The sequence below is a fragment of the Neoarius graeffei genome, chromosome 12, assembly GCF_027579695.1.
Source record: "Neoarius graeffei isolate fNeoGra1 chromosome 12, fNeoGra1.pri, whole genome shotgun sequence".
Taxonomy (NCBI): domain Eukaryota; kingdom Metazoa; phylum Chordata; class Actinopteri; order Siluriformes; family Ariidae; genus Neoarius; species Neoarius graeffei.
In genome coordinates, this window is record NC_083580.1 from 73936366 (window position 1) to 73958523 (window position 22158).

The window sequence follows — 22158 nt, forward strand, 5'->3', positions numbered from 1 at the left end:
ATTTGTCGGCGCAGAATTAGGGGGATTGGTGATCCTCTTCCCATCTTTACTTCTGAGAGCCGCTGCCACACCAAGATGCTCTTTTTATACCCAGTCATGTTAATGACCTATTGCCAATTGACCTAATGAGTTGCAGTTTGGTCCTCCAGCTGTTCCTTTTTAGTACCTTTAACTTTTCCAGCCTCTTATTGCCCCGTCCCAACTTTTTTAGATGTGTTGCCGTCATGAAATTTCAAATGAGCCAATATTTGGCATGAAATTTCAAAATGTCTCACTTTCGACATTTGATATGTTGTCTATGTTCTATTGTGAATACAATATCAGTTTTTGAGATTTGTAAATTATTGCATTCCATTTTTATTTGCAATTTGTACTTTGTCCCAACTTTTTTGGAATCGGGGTTGTATAAGAAGCGTATTATTGTGACACGAGACCCATAGTGTGCCTTCCAGACACACACGGTTGCTTGAATGTGCTGCTGTTCTACTTCTATTTTCATCTCGGTCCATGTATTTTCTCCCCCTCCTCAGGTATATGGAGTATTTCCCTCTGCCCTCCAATACTAGCTCGGATTTCTACTTTGAGAAGAGCGCCAACTACTTTGACTCGGAGGTAGCGGCTCGTCGAGCTGCCGCGCTTCTTCCTAAAGCCAAGATCATCACCATCCTCATTAATCCTGCTGATAGGGCCTACTCCTGGTACCAGGTCAGTCTCTCAGCACACAGATAACACGGTGCTGCTGTTAATGTCCAGAGCTGATTCTCACCGGTTGCTTAACGCTCAGAGCACTATTACGTCAATATAACAACACATTGTATTTAATTTTTTTTTTTTTTAAATGGCCACCATTTGGCTTTATTATTGCAGGCTGTATTGTTGCAGTAGAAGTGATGGTTACACTCGCCGCCGAAGCACTAAACAGGAACTGGAAGGTCGTGCTCGAGTTAATGGAGTGCTTTTATAAAATGAGCAGTTCGAACAAAAACCTGTCATTTGTAACATTAACCAATTTGCCATGATGTTTATTATAGCATTCTGGTTGTCACTTTGAAAATTATTGAAGTATGGATATTCATGAGTGACAATGAATGTGTGATTAAAGCTCATACGGTAGACAACAGTTTTAATTTTATGCACATTTGAAACTTTATATGTTAAACCCTCTGTAATTTTCTTCTGGTCCCAAGAAGTATTGTTGATAAGTAATAATTAAAATAAGTTAGCGCGGATCGTGGCGAATTTCTGTCCGGCCATTTTCATGACCGCTCGGCGCGTGATGTCATTTAAGACAAACAAACTGCTTGAGTTGTGTCCACTTCTGTGTATTTTCATTGCCGTTCAGCTTGAGTGCAGATGTGCATTCGGGAATTTAAAAAAAAAAATGCCTTATTGTTGTGCAGTGAACTGTACCAACAGGACCGGTTCAGGAAGAAGTTTTTACCTTTTTCGAGAGAGGACAAGAGGCAGAGAGCGCGAATTGGCTTTTTCCGGAAGAGAAGAGGCGTAACGAGACGATTGGCGTTTTCCGGAAGAGGACAAGAGGCGGAATGAGACAATTGGCTTTTTCCGGAAAAGGACAAGAGGCGGAACGAGACGATTGGCTTTTTCCAAAAAAAGAAGAGGCGGAGCAAGTGGGTTGGCTTTTTCCGAAAAAGAAGAGGCGGAGCGAGAGGGTTGGCTTTTTCCGAAAAAGGAGAAGAGGCGGAGCGAGAGGGTTGGCTTTTTCCGAAAAAGGAGAAGAGGCGGAGCGAGAGGGTTGGCTTTTTCCGAAAAAGAAGAGGCGGAGCGAGAGGGTTGGCTTTTTCCGAAAAAGGAGAAGAGGCGGAGCGAGAGGGTTGGCTTTTTCCGAAAAAGGAGAAGAGGCGGAGCGAGAGGGTTGGCTTTTTCCGAAAAAGGAGAAGAGGCGGAGCGAGAGGGTTGGCTTTTTCCGAAAAAGGAGAAGAGGCGGAGCGAGAGGGTTGGCTTTTTCCGAAAAAGGAGAAGAGGCGGAGCGAGAGGGTTGGCTTTTTCCGAAAAAGGAGAAGAGGCGGAGCGAGAGGGTTGGCTTTTTTCGAAAAAGGAGAAGAGGCGGAGCGAGAGGGTTGGCTTTTTTCGAAAAAGGAGAAGAGGCGGAGCGAGAGGGTTGGCTTTTTTCGAAAAAGGAGAAGAGGCGGAGCGAGAGGGTTGGCTTTTTTCGAAAAAGGAGAAGAGGCGGAGCGAGAGGGTTGGCTTTTTTCGAAAAAGGAGAAGAGGCGGAGCGAGAGGGTTGGCTTTTTTCAAAAAAGGAGAAGAGGCGGAGCGAGAGGGTTGGCTTTTTTCAAAAAAGGAGAAGAGGCGGAGAGTGTGGATTGTGCGCGTGAAACAAAATCAAGCAGTCAAAGAAGAAACGGAGCAGCAACGCTCAAGCAAAAAGGAGACGATTGGAGATAAACATTTTTACTTTTGCTTCTAATTGACAAGTCAAGAATCCTGAGGGATCCTGTACAATCATTGTGGAAATGAGACAAAGGGATATTTCCTCGCTTAGAGTCGGCTATAAATAGTATAATGCCGCGGGTGGCAGACTAATGTGGCCTACCGGCGCGCTGTCAAGTAATCGTTATCTATATCCACTAGGGAGGGCGGTTTAATTATTCTTCAAAAGGGCTTGCATTTAGTATTATGACGGAAGTAAGAATTTATCATAACTACCAGGATAAATCGTTTGGGCGCGAGTCTTGTTGAGGTCCGGGGTCACCGCGATCAGAGTCGGCCGAGTCGCTGTCCGATTCCGAGGCCGCGCGGTCAAACCAGTGAGCCACGTTCACCGATGGCCATAGGTTCATACATACATGGTTTCACCTGTCGATATTCAATTTGGAGAGTTCCTACTTCAAAATCGCTATCGCTTTCAGACATTTTACACAACCTCTCGCGACCAAAGTCCGTATACGTGTGCTCGGTTCGCAAGTAAACACAGAGCTGCTCCCAGTCTGTTTGGCTTAAATGACGTCACGACGATGGCCCCCTGGTGGTGAAAGTGCGCATAAGTGAGATGTAAACAAACCTTCGGAAATTGGGCAAAACAGTATATTTTAACCGTTTTATTCAATTTTAGGGTGCAAATTAGACACCAGGAAGATTGAATTCGCTTTTTGGGTCGTTCTTCTAGACAACAAAGTTGATATTCTATGTTTCGCCTCCGACCCTTGCCTATGACCTTTAAGGTCAGCAGTTTAAAAAAAAAAAAAAGCTATATGGCTAAAAGTTTCTGGATACCTGACCATCACACTCGTATGTGGTTCTTCCTAAAACTGTTGCCATAAAGTATAAAGCACACGATTGTCTGTAATTGCGCTGTATTGTATACTGTAGCAGTGCAGTTTCCTTTCACTGCACCTAAGAGGCCCAAACCTGTTCCAGCACGACAGTGCCCCTGTGCACAAAGCACAGAGCTCCATGAAGACATGGTTTGGAGTGGAAGAGCTCATGCATCCTGCACAGAGCTCGGAAAAAGAAAAATGAAAGACAGAAAGGAAAAAGAAATACAAAAGAATGATAAAGTATAAAAAGACAGACTGAACAAGAAGGAAGGACAGACAGACAGGTAGACGTCCTGACATGAAGAGGTTGACTAATAGAAACACGAAAAAAAGAGGAAGATTGAACGTGGATCATTTCTCCTGATTATGAATAACTTCCTGATGTACAGTACTGTGCAAAAGTCTTAGTTCCCTTATCCCCCACCACCACCACGAACTTGGTTATAGATTTCTATTTTATGACTTCTACATTATCAAGTCAGTACAAAAACATTTTTGACTTCCAAACGTTCGGGGGGGTTTCCAGCACAAAATTAAATGTTACAGAACAAAAAATGCTTGTATCTGAGCAGCATAAGAGAGCACTTTTCAGATTAAAAAAGAAAATGTAATAATGGCTCCTGGGTTTTGGTGCAAAATGAAGCGAGTGTGACAAAGTGTCCAGAAGAACTGGGGCTGGTTCTGGAAGATGCTCAGTAAAACCTACAGCTCATTTCCGCATAAAACTGCACTCAATTTACCTGAGACTGCTATTTTTTTTTTTTTTTTATTTAAAGCAAAGGGTCATCTCACACCAAATATTAACTTTCATTTATTATGGCCATCTGCTTACTGTTTATAGTATTTTTTTTTTCATATTGAAATATTTCATTTCATTATTTTGAAATCATTTTTAGTCGACAGCATTTCTTTACACGTTCCTAAGACTTTTATAGAGCAGTGATTCCCAACCACTGTGCCGCGGCGCATTAGTGTGCCATGAGAGATCATCAGGTGTACCGTGGGAAATTATCCAATTTCACTTAATTGTTCTGAAAATTATTTACTGCAAATAATTTGTCTTCGTTCATCTATGCCAGCGACGTATAGTGACAGGCAGAACAATTAAATACTCTTCCACTAGATGGCAGCAGGTAGCTAATTAACCTGTGTATCTACCTGTTGCCATTCAAACAATGTAATTAGTAATGCTTCGGGTGTGACAGCGGTGATAGCAATGGATAAATATTTGAAAAGAAAAAGTACACAATCCAAACTGGGTCCTGGAGAAAATTCTGACCCAGATGAAGGCCCTAGTATGAGTAGAGGTCAGAAGAAAGCAAAAAAAGTGGTTTTCCACAACCTATCTATTCGAGCTGGGCTTTTCAAGCATGACTGCTATAAAAACTAAAAAAAGGAGAGTGACTCAGAGCTGTTGAGGAAGATCTTCGTGTGTGTCTTTCTTCAATTCCTGCGAGTATATCAGCTTTGTGTTCAACTAAACAGGCACAGGTTTCACAGAGTGAGTAAATTGTGAGTAAATTGAGACTAGATGATCATTCTATATACTTTTTGTGACATTTTTGTTTGGTGGTGTGCCGTGGGATTTTTCGAATGTAAAATATGTGCCGTGGCTCTAGAAAGGTTGGGAAACACTGTTATAGAGTACTATAGAATGAGAGAAGTTTCTGCTCTGCTCCAGCACCAGAGAGCCCATGACGACCCCGTGGCCCAGAAATACACCTTTCATGATGTCATCACCGCTGGCCGCGACGTCCCGATCAAACTGAAGGTGCTGCAGAATCGCTGTCTTGCGCCCGGCCTGTACGCAACACACCTGCAGCGATGGCTCAGCCACTACCATTCCAGCCAGGTGTGTGGTTGTGGTGGTGATGGTGGGTGGGGGGACTTGGACATGGCTGAGGGTGTGTACTCTTGTAAACGAGGCCTCCTGTTCTCTCCCTGTGCACTCAGATCCTGGTCCTGGATGGTCAGATGCTGAGGACGGAGCCAGCTGCAATCATGGATAAGATCCAGAAGTTTCTTGGCCTCACAAACGCTCTCAATTACCACAGAATCCTAGCGTGAGTGTCTTCATTTAACTGACGGATTCTTCCTGAACATACTCCTGTTTCCTCTTTAATAATGCGCAGTTGCAGCGACTGGAGGCCAGCGATTACTGTGTGATCGATTACCGAGCGCTCGGAGTGCGAGACGTTGGGGTTTGATGTGTTTTGTGTTGTAGTCGTGTTTCAGATGGATTCATTTAACTGTCTCTCATTTATCCTTATCCGTTTTTGTTGTTTCTTTTCCATCTGGTCTGTCTTTTTTTTTTTCTTTGTCTGTTTATCATTTCCATTTCTAGTTCTCATCCTGTATTCTATTTTCCTCTCTCTTTCTTTCTCTTATCTGTTTTTCCTTTGTTTTATTTTCTTTCCGTCCGTATGTCTCAATATTTTTGGGATGGTTTGTCTGGATCGTTCGTTTTTTTTCCCCATTCTTGCTTCTTTCCTTCCTTCCATCCATCTTTTGTTATTTCTTGTTTTTTGTTTTCCTTTCTTCCCGTTCTTTTAGATTTTTTTCATTCCGTCACTTCTTACGCAATCATGCGTCGTCCATCCGTCAACAATTTACAAAAATCGCTGCTACTCCTCCGACCGGGTTGATCGGATTTCAATCAAACTCGCATACAGTGTTCCCCAGGTGGGTGTGCATAAAAGTTGTCAAGACGGTGGCGCCACCTCTCATTTACGATTTTTATGGGCGTCTGAAATTTTTGGGTGACTCGTCACATTAAACGCTACCCTTCGTAAACTGCTAGGACGTTTTCACTGAAACTCACCCAGAAGACTCTAAAGGCGTATTCCAATAAGAATTGTTCACCAGGTGGCGCCACCTACCACGGATGAGGCTACAGAGGGGTCATGTGTAATTTCATGAAAATCGCTACTCCTCCTACAGGAGGGATCAGATTTTGATCAAACTCCATATGGAATGTTCCCCAGGTTGCTATGTATAAAAGTTCGCAAGATGGTGGTGCCACCTACGGAAGCTGAGAGAGGCCCTTCATATTATCCTTTTTTTTATTCACCTTGTTATCCCGAGATAACGACATAATTAATTCAGGATCTCGAGAAAACAAAACAATTATTTCATGATCTCGAGTAAACAGCTGAGAAATGGTTCATTCAGGAACGCCAAGAGACTTGTGATATGCTGACTTTGGGGCTATTTCTCATTCTGTATAGACGCAACTTTGGTCATTAGAATGTCTGGAATAATCGATCACCTAATAAAGCAATATTTTGATCAGGGGTTGATACAGGGAGAGATTGCATTAAGTCTTTTAATAAGGGATAATTTCAAAATTAGTCCGCGACACCTCCGCAAAAGACTGGCCCCCCTCTCTCTCAAGGCATCGTAAAAAGCCGTTTCTGCTCTGTTACATGTCCGCCAATTTCTAAGTCTTCATTGTCTGACCCACAGGGGGCGCAGCTCTGCTAGAAATCTCAGCTGTTTTCTCGAGATCATGAAATTTTGTTTTCTCAAGATCTCAAATTAGTTGTGGTGTTTTCTCGACATCCTGAATTAATTGTCGCTATCTCGGAATAACAAGGTGAATAAAAAAAGATTATATTAAGGGCCTCTCGCGGCTTCCGTAGCCACCTGTCGTCATTTAACATTTTATGGGCATTTTGAAATTTTTGAGTGACTCGTCACACATTAAACACTACTGTTCGTAAACTGCTAGGACGTTTTCACTGAAACTCACCCAGAAGACTCTAAAGACGTATCCCAATGAGAGTTGTTCACCAGATGGCGCCACCTACCATGGATGAGGCTACACACGGGTCATGTGCGATTTCACAAAAATCACTACTCCTGCCACAGGATTGATCCGATTTCAAACTCGCACACAGCAACAGTGGCTGGTATGAGAGGCTTTTTTTTTTTTTCCCACCTGTTATTTGTCTTTCCTTTATTTTCTTCTGTCTCTCTCTGTATACACATCAGTTTGCATGTCTTTCTTTTTCTTTCCTTGGTATTCCTTTCTCACTTTTTCCTTTCTTTCAACTTTCTTGTCTTTTTTCCATTTCACGGATATCTGCCTGTCCTCCTTTGTTTACCTTTTTTGTTGTTTTTCTTTCCTCTGATCTCCTCTCGCTCCCCCTGCCCTCGCTCTCCTTTCTTTCTCATCTCCTGTTCTGCCTTTTTCATTCTTTCATGCCTGACCACATAATCACTACACCAGGCTCATAAGCAGCAACATCTGTTCGTCCCATCCCCCAGTGGACAATCGGCCCGGTTTGTCCCGTGTTTGTTTCTGCAAACAGACCTGGCTGTACACCATCTGTCTGCCATATTCTACTTCTCTCAGGCTGATGTGGAAACCTCTCCATCTAATTCCTGCCGACCCGCCTCCATTTTGTTTCTCCCTCATCTTTTACTGCAGGTTTGATCCGAAGAAGGGATTCTGGTGCCAGCTGCTGGACGGGGGGAAGACGAAATGCCTGGGCAAGAGCAAAGGGAGGAAGTATCCTGACATGGATGTGGATGTGAGTGTCGGGATTTTATACATAAAGTCTGGAAAATCAGAACGTTAAATTACTACTTTAGATTTTTCTTCGGTTTTTACTTGTATTCGAAAAGATTTCAAGACGTGGTGGACGTTTGGGTCATGTGAGTGAGTCTGATCATTCAGGTGAGGACTGACGGGGGCTGTGTCAGACCTCGGGTACAGTAAGTGTTCGTGAATGTGCTTTACAGAGACCGAGACAGTCAGAGTAGTGAGAGATCGCGCTGAGGTCCTTCACGTCACCTTGAGGCATCTTGGCAAACATATCAAAATTAATGAGGGGTGGAAGGAAGGTGTGATGTGTCCTGGATGTACCGCAGTGCTGAGAGTGGCAGCACTTCTTCGAGCCAAAATTGCACACAATCTCATTCACTCCAAAAAAAAAAAAAAAACTCTACGTTCTTTGGCAATAAAGTCAAAAGAGAATGGAGAACAGGGTGACCTCAGTGACTTGGTCTGGTTTGAATGTTTCCGAAACGGCTGAGCTCCTTGGATTTGGAATGTGCAAAACAACAACAAAAACCAAATCATTATCACATGTTAGGTTGATGAGGGAGGTCAGAGTAGAACAATCGGACTGGTACGATCTGACAAGAAGTCTACACTAACTCAAATTACTGCTCTTTACAACCACGGTGAGCAGAAAAGCATCTCATAACATGTTGAGCATGAGGCAGATGGGCTACAAGAGCACATCGGGCTCCGTTCCTGTCAACCGAAAACGGCTACAGTTACCCCTTTTCCACCAAATCAGTTCCAGGGCTGGTTTGGGGCCAGTGCTGGTTCACAACTCGTTCAACTTGCGAGCCAGCTGAGAACCAGTTTGCTTTTCCATAGCTCGCGGTGCTAAGGGAAGCCACGTCATTACGTCACTGTATACGCCAGTTACGTCGCTACGTTTGCGAATATCGGAGCAAAAACAACATGGAAGCAGCAGCAGCAACAACAACAACAATAATAATGGCTGACTTCGCGTTTGTACAGCTGCTGCTTCTTGTCGCTTAAAAATGGCGATCTTTCGCGGTCTTGTTATTGTTGTTGGTCTTAACAACTCCAGCAGAGAGTTGGTGCTAGCCTGGAACCGGTTTTTCTGGCCCCAGAGCCAGTTCTTTGTCAGTGGAAACGGAAAACCCGGTTCCAAACTAAGCACTGGCCCCGAACCAGCCCTGGAACTGCTTTGGTGGAAAAGGGGCAAGTGAGAACAAGCTCACCTAAACTGACCAGTAAAAACGTAGCCTCGTCTGATGAACCTGGGTTGCTGCAACATGCAGATGGTCGGGTCAGAATTGTTGACATCAGCAGCACGAGTCCATGGACCAAACCTAACCTGGTTCAGGCTGGTGGTGGTTGTGGGGAATGTTTTCATGGCCTATTGTCAAGTGAAAACTTGAGGACTTCAGTGTTTTACTTAAAATGATTTGTGATTGTTGGGTCATCTGGCCTTCAGGCCGTGAGCTGTTGCCACGGCGTGGCGTCCGTCATCCATCGCTCACAATTCAGTTCAATCGTATCTCTTCCGTCAGTTCTCCACGGATTTCTGTTCCGATTGTTTTTGTTTGAAAGAACTCGTCACACAAAACTTGGTCGTTTTGTCAAATTTTTTGCGAACTCGTTACTAATTAGGCCAAATTAACGAATTTTCCAGGCCTCTCACTAGAATTGTATCTCCTCTCTGATTTCTCATCCGCTTCCAGTTCTGGTCGATCTTCTCATGAGGAACAAAACTTGGTCGTTTGTTTTGTTGATTTTCCTTTTGTAAACAATTTGTTTATTTTCAGTCTCCTCCCTCAGTTCTCAATGGGTTTCAGTTCTGATTGTTTCGTTTGAAAGAACTCGCCTTCCTGTACAACGCTTGGTCGTTGCATTGTTAAATTCTTTGCTAACTAACTGCTAATTAGGTCGCCTTAACGAGTTTTAGGACAACTTCTCATTAGAATTGTATCTCCTCTTGCAGTTCTCACCCGATTTCAGTTCTGGTCGATGGTTTGGGTCGATCTTCACTCGGGGAACAAAATTTAGTCCTTTGTCTGTTGATTTTCTTGTTGCAAACAATTTGTTTACAATTTTGTTTATTTCCAGTTAAATCGTGTCTCTTCCCCGAGTTCTCAATGGATTTCAGTTCTGATTGTTTTATTTGAAAGAACTCAACCTTCTGCACAAAACCTGGTCACTGTATTGTCAAATTTTTGCGAACAAATTAGTAATTACCGTATTTTCTGGACTATAAGCCGCTACTTTTTTCCTAGGTTTTGAACCATGCGGCTTATACAAAGGTGCGGCTATTCTGTGGATTTTTCTTCCACCGCTAGGGGCGCTCTAACCGGAAGTAGAATCAAAAATAAGATAGATGTAAAATCAATGCAAAGAAGAATTAGCAGATCTTTAGCAGATAGAACACGCACGACAAATTACTAACTGGTAATTATTTTCAAATCCAGTGAAGATGATTAAAGTGACTTGTGGTTTCAAACACAGGAGAAATGAAGGTAAATAAATACCGGTTATTTTCTCTTGGTTCTGTTCTGTTTTAATCAGCAAAGTTGCTGCCGTGTTAAAAGGCACTGTTCGGAAAGAATCTGTTCAGGTACGTACATGTACATTTACAGTACAAAATCGTTCTGTACATGCAGTAAATATCTAATTTTTCACCATAGATATCTGCGGCTTATAGCCCGGTGCGGCTTGTATATCTTTTTTTTTTTAATTTTTTTTTAAAAATAGAGCGGATGCGGCTTATATACAGGTGCGCTCTATAGTCCAGAAAATACGGTAGGTCGACTTCACACGTTTTCTTCAGACTAGAATTGTATCTCCTCTCGTTTATTATGCGAATTCGGTTCTGATCGGTGTTCTGGGTCGATCTTCGCTTGGGGAACAAAATGCAGTCCTTTGTTGATTTTTCCTGTTGTAAATAATTTGTCGTGAAGGTTGGTCCTCTCTCTGACACCGTCACATTTCAGTTCTGTGAGATGTTTTGGTCGTCATGGTTGTTTTGATGGCAGGCCGGATGATCTGTGAAATCGGAAAATTTATCTCGTGCGCAGGTGAAACTTTGCAGTTTTTAATAATTGTGTTCTGAAGTAAAACATAAGTCGAGCACACAAGAAAGTAAGTATATGCATGTGAAGGTTACCTAAAAGAAATCCTGTTCCTTTAGAAAAATTGTAAAAACGGAAGATGTTTATATTTGAGTATTTTTCTAATTTGTGGGTTTTTTAAAAAAAAAATGTATTTATCGGAGGGTTTCGATTTATGTCCTCCTCTCTGGCAGTCTCGACGCTTTCTTCGTGAACACTACCACGAGCACAACATCGAGCTGTCCAAGCTGCTGTATAAGATGGGTCAGCCGCTGCCAAGCTGGCTACGCGAGGAGCTGCTCCACAGCAGGTAGCCAGAAACGGGCGTCGGGGGCAACACAGCCGACAACACTCGCACTCCTCCACGTGCTCCAGAGGAGACTCTACCTCTCCGATTTCCTCTGAGTCAGCTAGAACAGCTGGATAAGGCACAGCAGCCCTCGGAGGCCTCGTTCTGGAGGTCTGGGCTGTGAGAGGAAAAGCAACGGAGAGGGGAACGAAGGCAAGGTGCGGGGTGACGGAGACACTGACTGACTTTCCCTTGCTTTTTCATTCCGAAAGAGAGCATGGGTACCCAGGGATGTCTGTCAGTACACACACACACACACACACACACACGGACCGCATTTCCTGCGTGTTTGTTCTGCTCAGACACCTTCAAACACAATTTGAGAAGACGTGAGACTTTTTTTTTTTTTTGGTCGTTGTTGGAACAGCACAGAAACCAACAACGGGTGAACACGAACCAAGAAGGAACCTTCAGCTCTGAATATTTTCTCCCATTCATTCGTTCATCCGCCTTACATGTCATGTTGGGTTGTAAAACAGGAGCCAGTCTCACCCTGTAGTCTTTTTTTTTTTTTTTTTTTAATTATTCTTACTTTTATTTTATTATTATTTTTTTAAAATCAAGTCGTGTCCTTCTCGTTACATTACATGCACCCCCTCGGACACAATGTGACCTTTTAAAGTAAAACAAAAACATCACTTTTACGTATTTATGGTATTACATACAAACTACACAAATTATGGTACTTTTAATAAATATAATAATAATAATAATAAGCTACATCCAGATTAAATGTGAGTGTAAATATGGACGTGTACAGTACCTGGGGATCCTCTGTATTTTGTGCAGTAAATTAATTATTGCCTTAAAGAAACCGATTACTATTCATCACATGACCAGAAGTGTTTGGACATGCTCTGATGATATCCGAGCTCTTCATTAGCATAGATATGATTCCAGGATGAATCCCAGTGTTCCCGCAGTAAGAGTATTACTGGAATGTTAACTCGAATCAGAATAAGGTGGTATTTTTCATATTTGTTATACAGTATTTGTTTCCTTTTTGTTTTCGTCACTACGAATAGCTCGAGTTGGTCCTTGAGACGTATCGGAGAATGTATCGCTTCCTTTGGCACATAACGACGGTCTCTGAAACGATCTTGTTATGGATTAAATTACAACGCCCCGAATGTAAGCACAGACATGATGCTGTTTAATGGTGAGCAAAGAATACACAGTGGAAGTGTTACACGTCTGGTTTCTTGTCATGAAGTAAGCTGTTGTAATTCAAATAACGAACAAAACCTCAATTTTTGTTTTTTGTTTTGTTTTTTTCCCCCCCCCCTGTCTGTTTTATTTGGTGGTATCAGTGAAGTATTTTCAACCCCTTCTCATCTCAAGCACATGACTTGGCTATTATGATGTTCGCTGGATGATCAGACCTTCTGTATGCTTTCTGGTCTCAAGGAAGATTTGATTCTATGTGCCGTTTCTACATACAAGTCCATATAATTGTCCAGATTGCACTGGTTTCTGAGGATATGCATGGGTGGACAGGTTATGAGTTCATTAACTGGCCTACAGGATAAGTAAATATCCAGTGTGTTGTCCAGGAACCTAACTGGCCCACTGGGTGGCGTTGTTGTCGTCACCACTCACTCACTCACTCACAGCTCCAGGGTTTGATCTCTGCACTCTGTGAAGGACATTCGAGTTCTTCCATTCTAACCTTGGCTGGACATGTCTTTATTGTTCAAAGACATGCATATTCGGTAAAAATACCCAGCTGCTTGGGTTGCACAAGCCAGTGCATACTTGGTGCCAGTCCCAGGCCCGGAAAGATTGAGGAGTTGAGCGTCAGGAACGGCATCCGGTGTAAAACCTATGCCAAATCAGAAGGGTTGAAAATCAATTCTGGTTTCACCCTGTAATTCCTCCCCTGTCACAAACTATATGAACGATGTGACAAACTTAAACTGGAGCGTGCTTTGTGCACAGGAGCATTGTCGTGCTGGAGTAGGGCTGGGCTTCTTGGTTCCAGTGAAAGGAAAGTGTAAAGCTACAGTACAGTATTGGGAGATATTCTCGGTGTACTTCAGAGTTTGTGGCAACAGTCTGGGTTCGAACCGCATATGGGTGTGACGATCAGGTGTCCACATACTTTTGGCCAGCCATACCAAATAAAGTTTTGCAAATATCAAGTAGGTTTTGAACCTCTTTGGAGGGGGAGAAAAAAAAACTAGTAGCTAAGAGACGAAAGCGGTTTGTTCCACCATCTTGAGTTTGTGTATTTTTTTCCTGTTTATTTTACCCCCTTTTTTTTTTTTTAAATAAATAAATGCCCTCCTGTGATGTTGGAGGAGGTCTGATCTTAGAAATCTGAACTTAAAGGTCAAAATAAAACGTTTTTAACTTTGAGTCTTCATAGAATTAGAAATGATGATAGTATTTTAATTAAATTTTCTTTACTGCAAACCAAAATGTGTGAAAATGGCTTTTAGAGTATGATCTGTGATTAGAACAGCATTTTTAAATTTTTTTTTTTTTTTTTTTTTTAATGGTGTTGGTTCATTTTGGTTCTTTTACCAAGGACTACAGGAAATGATTACGTACCTCCGGTTCAGTGCATGTTCTATCATGAAGGTTCTGTATTAATGAACGATTGGATCCTTCGCTGAAGATTTGTGTTCTTTAGTGAAATGCTGTTTGGAAGGCTCTTGTTGAAGCGCACACTGACTGTCTGTAATACTGACCCATGCACCTTACACACACACACACACACACAGTCCAGGTCTCAGCTGGAGGAGGAGACACAATAAAAAACTTATCCAGCCACATCATGCTGTTCAGATCTCCATTATGATGATGATGATGATGATTTGGATTTTTTTCCCCCTTTTTTGGTCCTGATTTCTGTTTTCCTAACTACTAATAATGCAATAATATATTTTCCTGACAGAGTCGGAAGTTTTGCACCGAGCACAAACCAGGTGTCTCTGTGTATAGAAAGAGTGAGTGAGAAAAGAGACCAGAGACATTTCCCTCTGTTTCGGTCCCATAATTCTGACCCCACACACACACGTGCGCACACGCACATACACACAAAAAGTGGTTCCCATGAACTTCACACTGCCAATCTTGTGCTTTCTGTATTATACTGTAGGATATCAGTAGATAGTGATGTAAATGAAATAAATTGCAAGGTAAAATAATCATCCGGACTGTACAATCAAACCTATCATTGTTTAATATTTTTTATTGTTGGTAGCCAATATTTTTGTGATTAATTTGCAAATAAAGAAACCACTGTCTTTTTAAGTCTCTGTTGTGCTTATTTTGGCGTACACTTCGCAAGCGCAGTTTCTCATGAAGATCTTTGTCGTGTGATTTACCCGAGAGTATTCACACTCGCCGTGGATGGCTAAAAAAAAAAAAGTGGGGGGTTTTGTGTGGTTTTTTTTTTTTTTTTTTTTTTTTTTTAAATAGCATTGCATTATTATGACCGTTTGTTCAGATATCTTCTACATCCAGAGCTCTAGGTTAAACTTATTTATTTTAATGTAACCTTTCACAAGAAAATCCTGCAGAAGCACAACAATGACACAATTACAAGGACATCTGAAGTGTCTAAGTGAAAACCCATACGCTGGTTAACTTCACACTGTTGAACATAAATACTTTGTTTTTAGTCAATTCACGCCTATCAAGCTGAAAGATTTTACGTTCAGAAAGACCTGTGAGAGTTCTGTGGGTGGTTTAGGTATACATAGACGTGTACTTTTTTTATTCATTTTTGTTTTGTGTATTAAACCTGTTTAATTATTAAGCTGATAATTATAATCAAGATAAAATCTGGAGCAACTTTAATGGTCAAACCCTGTGTCCGAAACCACTCTCTCGCTCACTACTCACTAGACAGGGAATTACTATATAGAGGACTATATAGTGAGCGCATTGGTAAAATGAAAAAACACTTTGAGACATTACGCCGTCACGCCTTTTATTTACTGTCGCAACAATTAAAACGTGTCAGATCAGTCGGCTGGTGGGTTTTCAAAACAAATACATGCGTGTATTTTTATGATACATGCGTATTATACTGAGGCCATCCTTAAAAAAAAAAAAAATCCGTTTCCTGTCCACCGGGTGAGCAAAAAAAATTTCAGTCGGGAGGAAGGGATTTTTTTTTTTTTTAATATATGGATGGATAAGAAATCGCAATGCTGTGTTTGCTTTTTCTTTCAGTACTTTATTACAAAAGCAGACACATTTAATATTATGACGGTTTAATCAACTGAAACTTGTACAAAAACTTTAAGTTAGCATTTTAAATGCTGACTGCAACATTTGCAAAACTTTTACAAAGGTACTTAAAATGTCCGACACACGGACTTTTTGTAGTTCTAAATCGAGCGTTAGGCCGAGTTCGGATGAAATTACACTATTAAAATGATCACTGAATGATTTGTTTTTCTGAATCTTTACTATTTTGTTGTTCGCTAGAATACCATTTTGCGATTTCACACTTAAGCAAATGTTTGAAAACTCCGGATCTCCTTCCTTCATGGTGGCTGCCATTTATTTGTGCCGCACGGTGCATGCGCAGAGCTGATTCGACAGGGCTTTCCACAAGCGCCGGCTGCCGGCCATACAGCCGACTACACAATTAAGTCCAGCCGGCTACTTTAATGACTATTATTTTTGTAGCCCACAGGCTCTAAGTATTAATTTTCGATTTTAATAAAATTAAATGTTTATCAAACGGACACAATAATTTCAAACTGAACTGCATTCAAGTTGTGATTCGCGCTGTTTGTACCGATAATAACCACAAATTCCCCGCCGACTTCATTGATTAAGGGAGAGTAACTCATCCGCGGCCCCGACATGCGGTGTGTGCGCGCGCACTCGGCGGAGGCAGTAGTGTGTCGGAGGGAACGGAAGCAGAGATGACGCTTATTTTGTCTCCGATAAACCAGTCTTCTCTTGTTCAATTGCATGCTGGCATCAAAAGACACCGTTGGTTGTAAATGAAACCAAACTGAGTGGTTGGAGTGTATTTTCATACACAAATGGAGAAATGTTGGCCGAGTGTGTAATTGTGTAGCCGCCACTGCAGACCGTTGTTGTTAATTCATAGCATGCTCAGCTGCGTGAATGTGTCGTGCACCGAAAATAAGAGATTTACAAGCCAGGAACCGCCTCATGATGCAATACGCAAGAAAAGAAAAAAGATTTACTGCCATTTTACTTTGTATTTGAGTAAAGTGAATAAATAAATGGTCTGTGGAAAATACATTTAATCCTGGGAACTGCGTGCACAGGAGTTTTTGTGTTTACTCCCCGCCGGCTGGCTAGTATGAGCCTTAGTGGAAAGCTCTGGGAGTGCGTAAATCTCAAGTTTGATTTTAGATTTACGAACCTGAAAAAACATGTTGAAAAACCGGCGTTAAAAAAAAAATTTCAACCGCACAAACGGCACTCACCCGGCCGGTGGACCGGAAACAGAACATTTTTTAATAATGGCCTGAGCGTATTTCCCACATTAATAAATACAAAGTACCTGCAGCTTTCAGTTCTTTTAAATCAAGGCTGAATGCTTTTCCCTTCTCCGCCGCTGCCTTTTATTAAATCAGGTTTGACGCTTTTGATTTGATTTCTTTCAGCGCGACCGCAATGCATGATGGGATACATTGCTTGGTCAGTGACCATCGGTTGTACACTACTTTTCGTGATGCGTTGTGGGATACTTCGAGTGCACTATATAGGGTGTAATAATTCTCACTAGACATTCGGACAGCACTACAAAATGGCAAACTCACTATATTGTCCACTATATAGTGAGTAGGGAGCGATTTCGGACACAGCGATAGATTATGATTTCCTGCCAGTCCCAGGACTCTACTTTGGAACTCCAGGTCTGCAGATTAAACCTGAATTTAAAAGATTGTGATCATATTTCACCACAAATTTAAAAACTTTGGTTATAATACAGTACTTTAATGAGAAGTTCATAAATATTCTTTTGTTTAAATGACTTCAAGTTTCAAAGTGTTTAGGGCAGGGGTGTCAAACCTGATCCATAAAGGGCCTTGTGGCTGCAGGTTTTCATTCCAGCCATGCAGCAGCACACCTGACTTGGCTCATTCAATCAACTGAACTGTCTTCACACAGTCAAATACTTGCAGCCACACCCACCCTTGATTAAAGGGTGGGTGTGTCAGTTGATTGAATAAGCCAAATCAGGGTGCTGCTGCATGGCTGGAATGAAAACCTGCAGCCACATGGCCCTTTATGGATCAGGTTTGACACCCCTGGTTTAGGGGTTGTTTTTTTTTTTCTTTTGGGGGATAGTTTGAAGTGTGTTAAGTATTAAAGATGATGGCCATGTGAAGAAAATCTCATCTCTAGCCGCATATAATTAATGTTTGGGTATATTATAATTTTTCATTGTTTATTAAAGATAAAGCTCTTATGATAAATTTTAATATTTATCTCTGTGCGTGCGCGCGCACACGGAGTGATGCATGTTCTTCCTGTGCCCGTGTGGGTTTCTTCTGCTTGTCTGGTCTCTGCACCCCCCCGAGAGCACACTAGTATGTTGTTTGGTTGTTAAATTGCCTCTCAGGGTAAATGTGTGTGCATGGTGCCCTGTGATGGACTGCAATCATCATGGTGTATCCCTGACTCATGCTCACTGTTCCTGGGATTGGCCCTAGGATTGGCCCTGGGTCCATTGCAACTCTGACCAGAATCAGGCAGTTAATGAAGATGAACGAATGAATGAATGAACTACACCACCAGTCAAAAAGTGTGGACACCTTTACTCATTCATAGATTTTTCTGTATTTTGACTCTTTTCTACATTGTAGAACAATACTGAAGACACCAAAACTACAAAATAACATGGAAAATAAATGTTATTTACCAGCTGGGAGGTCCGTATCGTGAAATACCGTGACCGAGGTCTAGAAAGTACTGACCGTTCGGTATTCAAGGCCGAGGTCACGGTATTTCACCATACGGACCGACCTTAAACTGGTAAATATATTTATTTTTTCTTTACTAAATTCTAACAGAAAACGAGAGCGCCCAAAACGGAAAACCGAGCCGAGCCGCCATTTTGAATCCTCATTCACGGCTGTAATGCAAATGGCTTCCTCCTCGGTATACAAGTGCACTTCCATGGCAGGAAAAAAACTACATTTTGCCGCCTATGTAGTCCCCTATTTATACAAAATTGAGTCATTCAGGATTCAGCCACGTTTTTGCTCGGCGTTAGCAAGTTACAGGTTTTTAGCTTTCTCCTGAAATGTTTTCTTTTATTTCTTCTTCCTCAGGGTAGTAAAACTTGCTTTCGCTGTGAACACTGTCGTTATCGCTATCCATGCTGTAAAATTAATGCTATTCTCCTGAGAAATGCGAAAATAAATGTAGACAAAAATCGCTACTATGTTGTTTGTTGTTGTGAATGAGCGAGTCGCCAGAGGTCCGTAACCGGGGTCTGTACCGTAGGATACGGACCCGCTCGCCAGCCAATCAGAGCGCAGGATTTGATGGAAACCGGACCGCGAAAAAAATAGAGGCTATTACATGATGGCGCAAAGATATCAAGTTTACCTTTGAGTGGTGAATATATATTTCACAAGTGAGTGAAGCAAATAAGTGATATGTTATCTTTTCATGTTAAAAAAAATCTTCAACCTAGCGTGTAATATTCTTTTTATTGTATGGACACATCCACAAAAAATATGCAAGTTAATCAAAAGAATTTTAATTTTGAACTGGTTCGCCATTTTGATAACGCGTGTTAAGTCAGTGGGAAAACACTGGGAGTGACGTCACACTACTGGCATTATCTTAACCAGCTTAATAATAATAATAATAATAATAATAATGGTTTATTTCCAGTTTTCCAAATACAATTTTGACTCTTCAGCCAGAAAATCTAATCAAATCTGTGTAACTATATAAAAATGCAATATAAAAAATACTATATAAAAATATAATAGGTAATAAAAACTATTGTAGAAAATAAAGAAAAAAAACTACAGGATTTAATAAAGGCGTTACTGCCTGTTTGAGGAAGCGTTGAGAAAGTATCTGTGAAGATACTCAGTCATCCAGGTACATAGTAATCTGTGGTTGGTAGAAGAGAGCAACTGGACTTGCTTGAAGATTCTTGAAGACGTTTTGCCTTTCATCTGAAAGGCTTCCTCAGTTCTGTCTGTCTAATAGGGAGTATCAAGTATTTATCCTCTCATGGATCATCATAGAATCCGAATCAGAATGCTGATGGCTGCATTGTAGGTGGCTGATGGATGTCTTAGACCCCACCTCTGTTCAGTGATGGCCGTTCCAGGTTGACAAAAATGCAGCCATCAGCATTCTGATTCGGATTCTATGATGATCCATGAGAGGATAAATACTTGATACGCCCTATTAGACAGACAGAACTGAGGATGCCTTTCGGACGAGAGGCGAAACGTCTTCAAGACTTTTCAAGCAAGTCCAGTTGCTCTCTTCTACCAACCACAGATTACTATGTACCTGGATGACTGAGTATCTTCACAGATATGTTTCTACGCACTTTGGGATGAGTTCCCTTCGACTGGTGCGGGAGTATGAGAGGACTTCCAGAAAACTGGCAGACATCTTAGCCAGAGAGGATCGTTCATTTTTGTCAACCTGGAACGACCATCACTGAACAGAGGTGGGTGTCTATGACATCTATCAGCCACCTACAATGCAGCCATCAGCATTCTGATTCGGATTCTATGATGATCCATGAGAGGATAAATACTTGATACTCCCTATTAGACAGACAGAACTGAGGAAGCCTTTCGGACGAGAGGCGAAACGTCTTCAAGACTTTTCAAGCAAGTCCAGTTGCTCTCTTCTACCAACCACAGATTCATTGAGAAAGTATGCCTTGGTTTTCCTAAGAAAAGGTCCCCTCTCTACAGTGTTTCTTGTTTCACTTGGTAAGGCATTAAAAACTTTGGTACGGGAATGCTGGAAAGTTCCTTCGGCTTTAGGAACAGTTCGGCGTAGAGCATCTGATGATCGTAGTACTCGGTCGATGGTGCGGCGTTGGAGTGGAAGATAGGATGGCCAGTCCAAAGAATACAGCGCTTTATTCGTGAGGCGCATTAGATGATCGTCTCTTCGGTCTTCAATAGGAAGCCATTTTAACCGGATTATGTCCCTGACATGCTTCAAAAGCATTCCAGGTGAGGTAGTCACCTGGAATGCTTTTCAATTAAGAGGTGTGCCTCGTCAAAAGTTAATTAGTGGACGAGTTTAATGCGTTTCAGATCAAATAATAAACAACCCTATTGCACACCATAACTGTTAATCTATACAGTATTATGTCAAGAACCGCTCAACTAAGTAAAGACAAATGACATTCATCATTACTTTAATACATGAAGTGTTTGTTTTTTGTTTTTTTTTAAATAAAAATAAATACCAGTGACTGACTGACTCACTCTCTCTCATTCTCATATATACAAATTTGGTTTGTATGAACAGCTAGGTTTTTAACATCTTTACATGAGGCAGATAGGCCCAGGTGCAGAGAATAAAAAACCAAATAAGAACATACAAGAGGTTGAAAAGGAAAAAAAAGTTATAAATAAAGGACTAGGGGTTTTTTTTGGATGTCTTTATATTCTATTATGTGAAAGTTTAATTGCACATTTATTTTTCATGACCTTTTATGGACAAAAGAAACCCTCTCATATTCTCGCACACACACACTACCGTTCAAAAGTTTGGGGTCACCTAGACAATTTTGTGTTTTCCATGAAAAGTCACACTTTTATTTACCACCATAAGTTGTAAAATGAATAGAAAATATAGTCGAGACATTTTTCTGGCCATTTTGAGCATTTAATCGACCCCACAAATGTGACGCTCCAGAAACTCAATCTGCTCAAAGGAAGGTCAGTTTTAGAGCTTCTCTAAAGAGCTCAACTGTTTTCAGCTGTGCTAACATGATTGTACAAGGGTTTTCTAATCATCCATTAGCCTTCTGAGGCAATGAGCAAACACATTGTACCATTAGAACACTGGAGTGAGAGTTGCTGGAAATGGGCCTCTATACACCTATGGAGATATTGCACCAAAAACCAGACATTTGCAGCTAGAATAGTCATTTACCACATTAGCAATGTATAGAGTGGATTTCTGATTAGTTTAAAGTGATCTTCATTGAAAAGAACAGTGCTTTTCTTTCAAAAATAAGGACATTTCAAAGTGACCCCAAACTTTTGAACGGTTGTGTGTGTGTGTATATATATATTAGTGCTGTCAAAAATGTCGCGTTATTAACGCGTTAACTTGACTCAATTTTAACAGCGATAATTTTTTTATCGCGAGATTAATGCTCTGTGACATGATGCCACGCCCCGCACAGCCAGAGTCCTCTGCCCTCCCCCGAAGAGCCACGGTGCTCGGCTTAGGTTTCGTTTTCCCATCGGCGGCTCCAGCCCCACTTTGCAGTGGCTGTGACAAGACGTGTTATGCTCTGCAATAAAAAAAAAAAACATTGGTACAACCAGTGTTCGAACTATGCCGATATTTTCGGGGGGTCCCTTTTTTTCCCTTGGGGGGGGTGCTTGCGCTTGTCTCAGAGCGCGGCTCTCCATCGCGCGCTCACTTCGGATATGCAAATGCTTCCCGTTACACACGATTGCTGTCAATAAATATCATTTTGCCAATATTTTAGAGACCCCCCAACATTTCCCAAATCATGTTTTCAAGGGATCTCATGTCTGTTTCAGGGGATCTCGGATCCCCCGAGTACCCCCGTAGTTCGAACGGTGAGCAAGCCCATTCACTTTTTTATGCTGATAAGAGAATTACAATGGTTTTTCATGTGACAAAAATGTGCGATTAAATTGCGATTAATCGCGAGTTAACTATGACAGTCGCAACATTAATCGCGATTAA

General features: G+C 41.5%; 1 protein-coding gene across 5 annotated transcripts in view; it reads left to right on the forward strand.

Annotated features, from left to right (window-relative positions):
* Window positions 1-14500, forward strand: part of ndst1b (N-deacetylase/N-sulfotransferase (heparan glucosaminyl) 1b) — a 177232-nt gene extending 162732 nt beyond the window's left edge. For all 5 annotated transcript variants that reach the window (XM_060936389.1, XM_060936391.1, XM_060936390.1 and 2 more), the window contains exons 12-16: window positions 531-705; window positions 4963-5133; window positions 5235-5344; window positions 7714-7816; window positions 11108-14500. In XM_060936389.1, coding sequence (XP_060792372.1) covers window positions 531-705; window positions 4963-5133; window positions 5235-5344; window positions 7714-7816; window positions 11108-11227 — 679 coding nt within the window. In that variant the 3' untranslated portion in view covers window positions 11228-14500. The remainder of the gene's footprint in view (window positions 1-530; window positions 706-4962; window positions 5134-5234; window positions 5345-7713; window positions 7817-11107) is intronic.
* Window positions 14501-22158: the final 7658 nt, after the last annotated feature.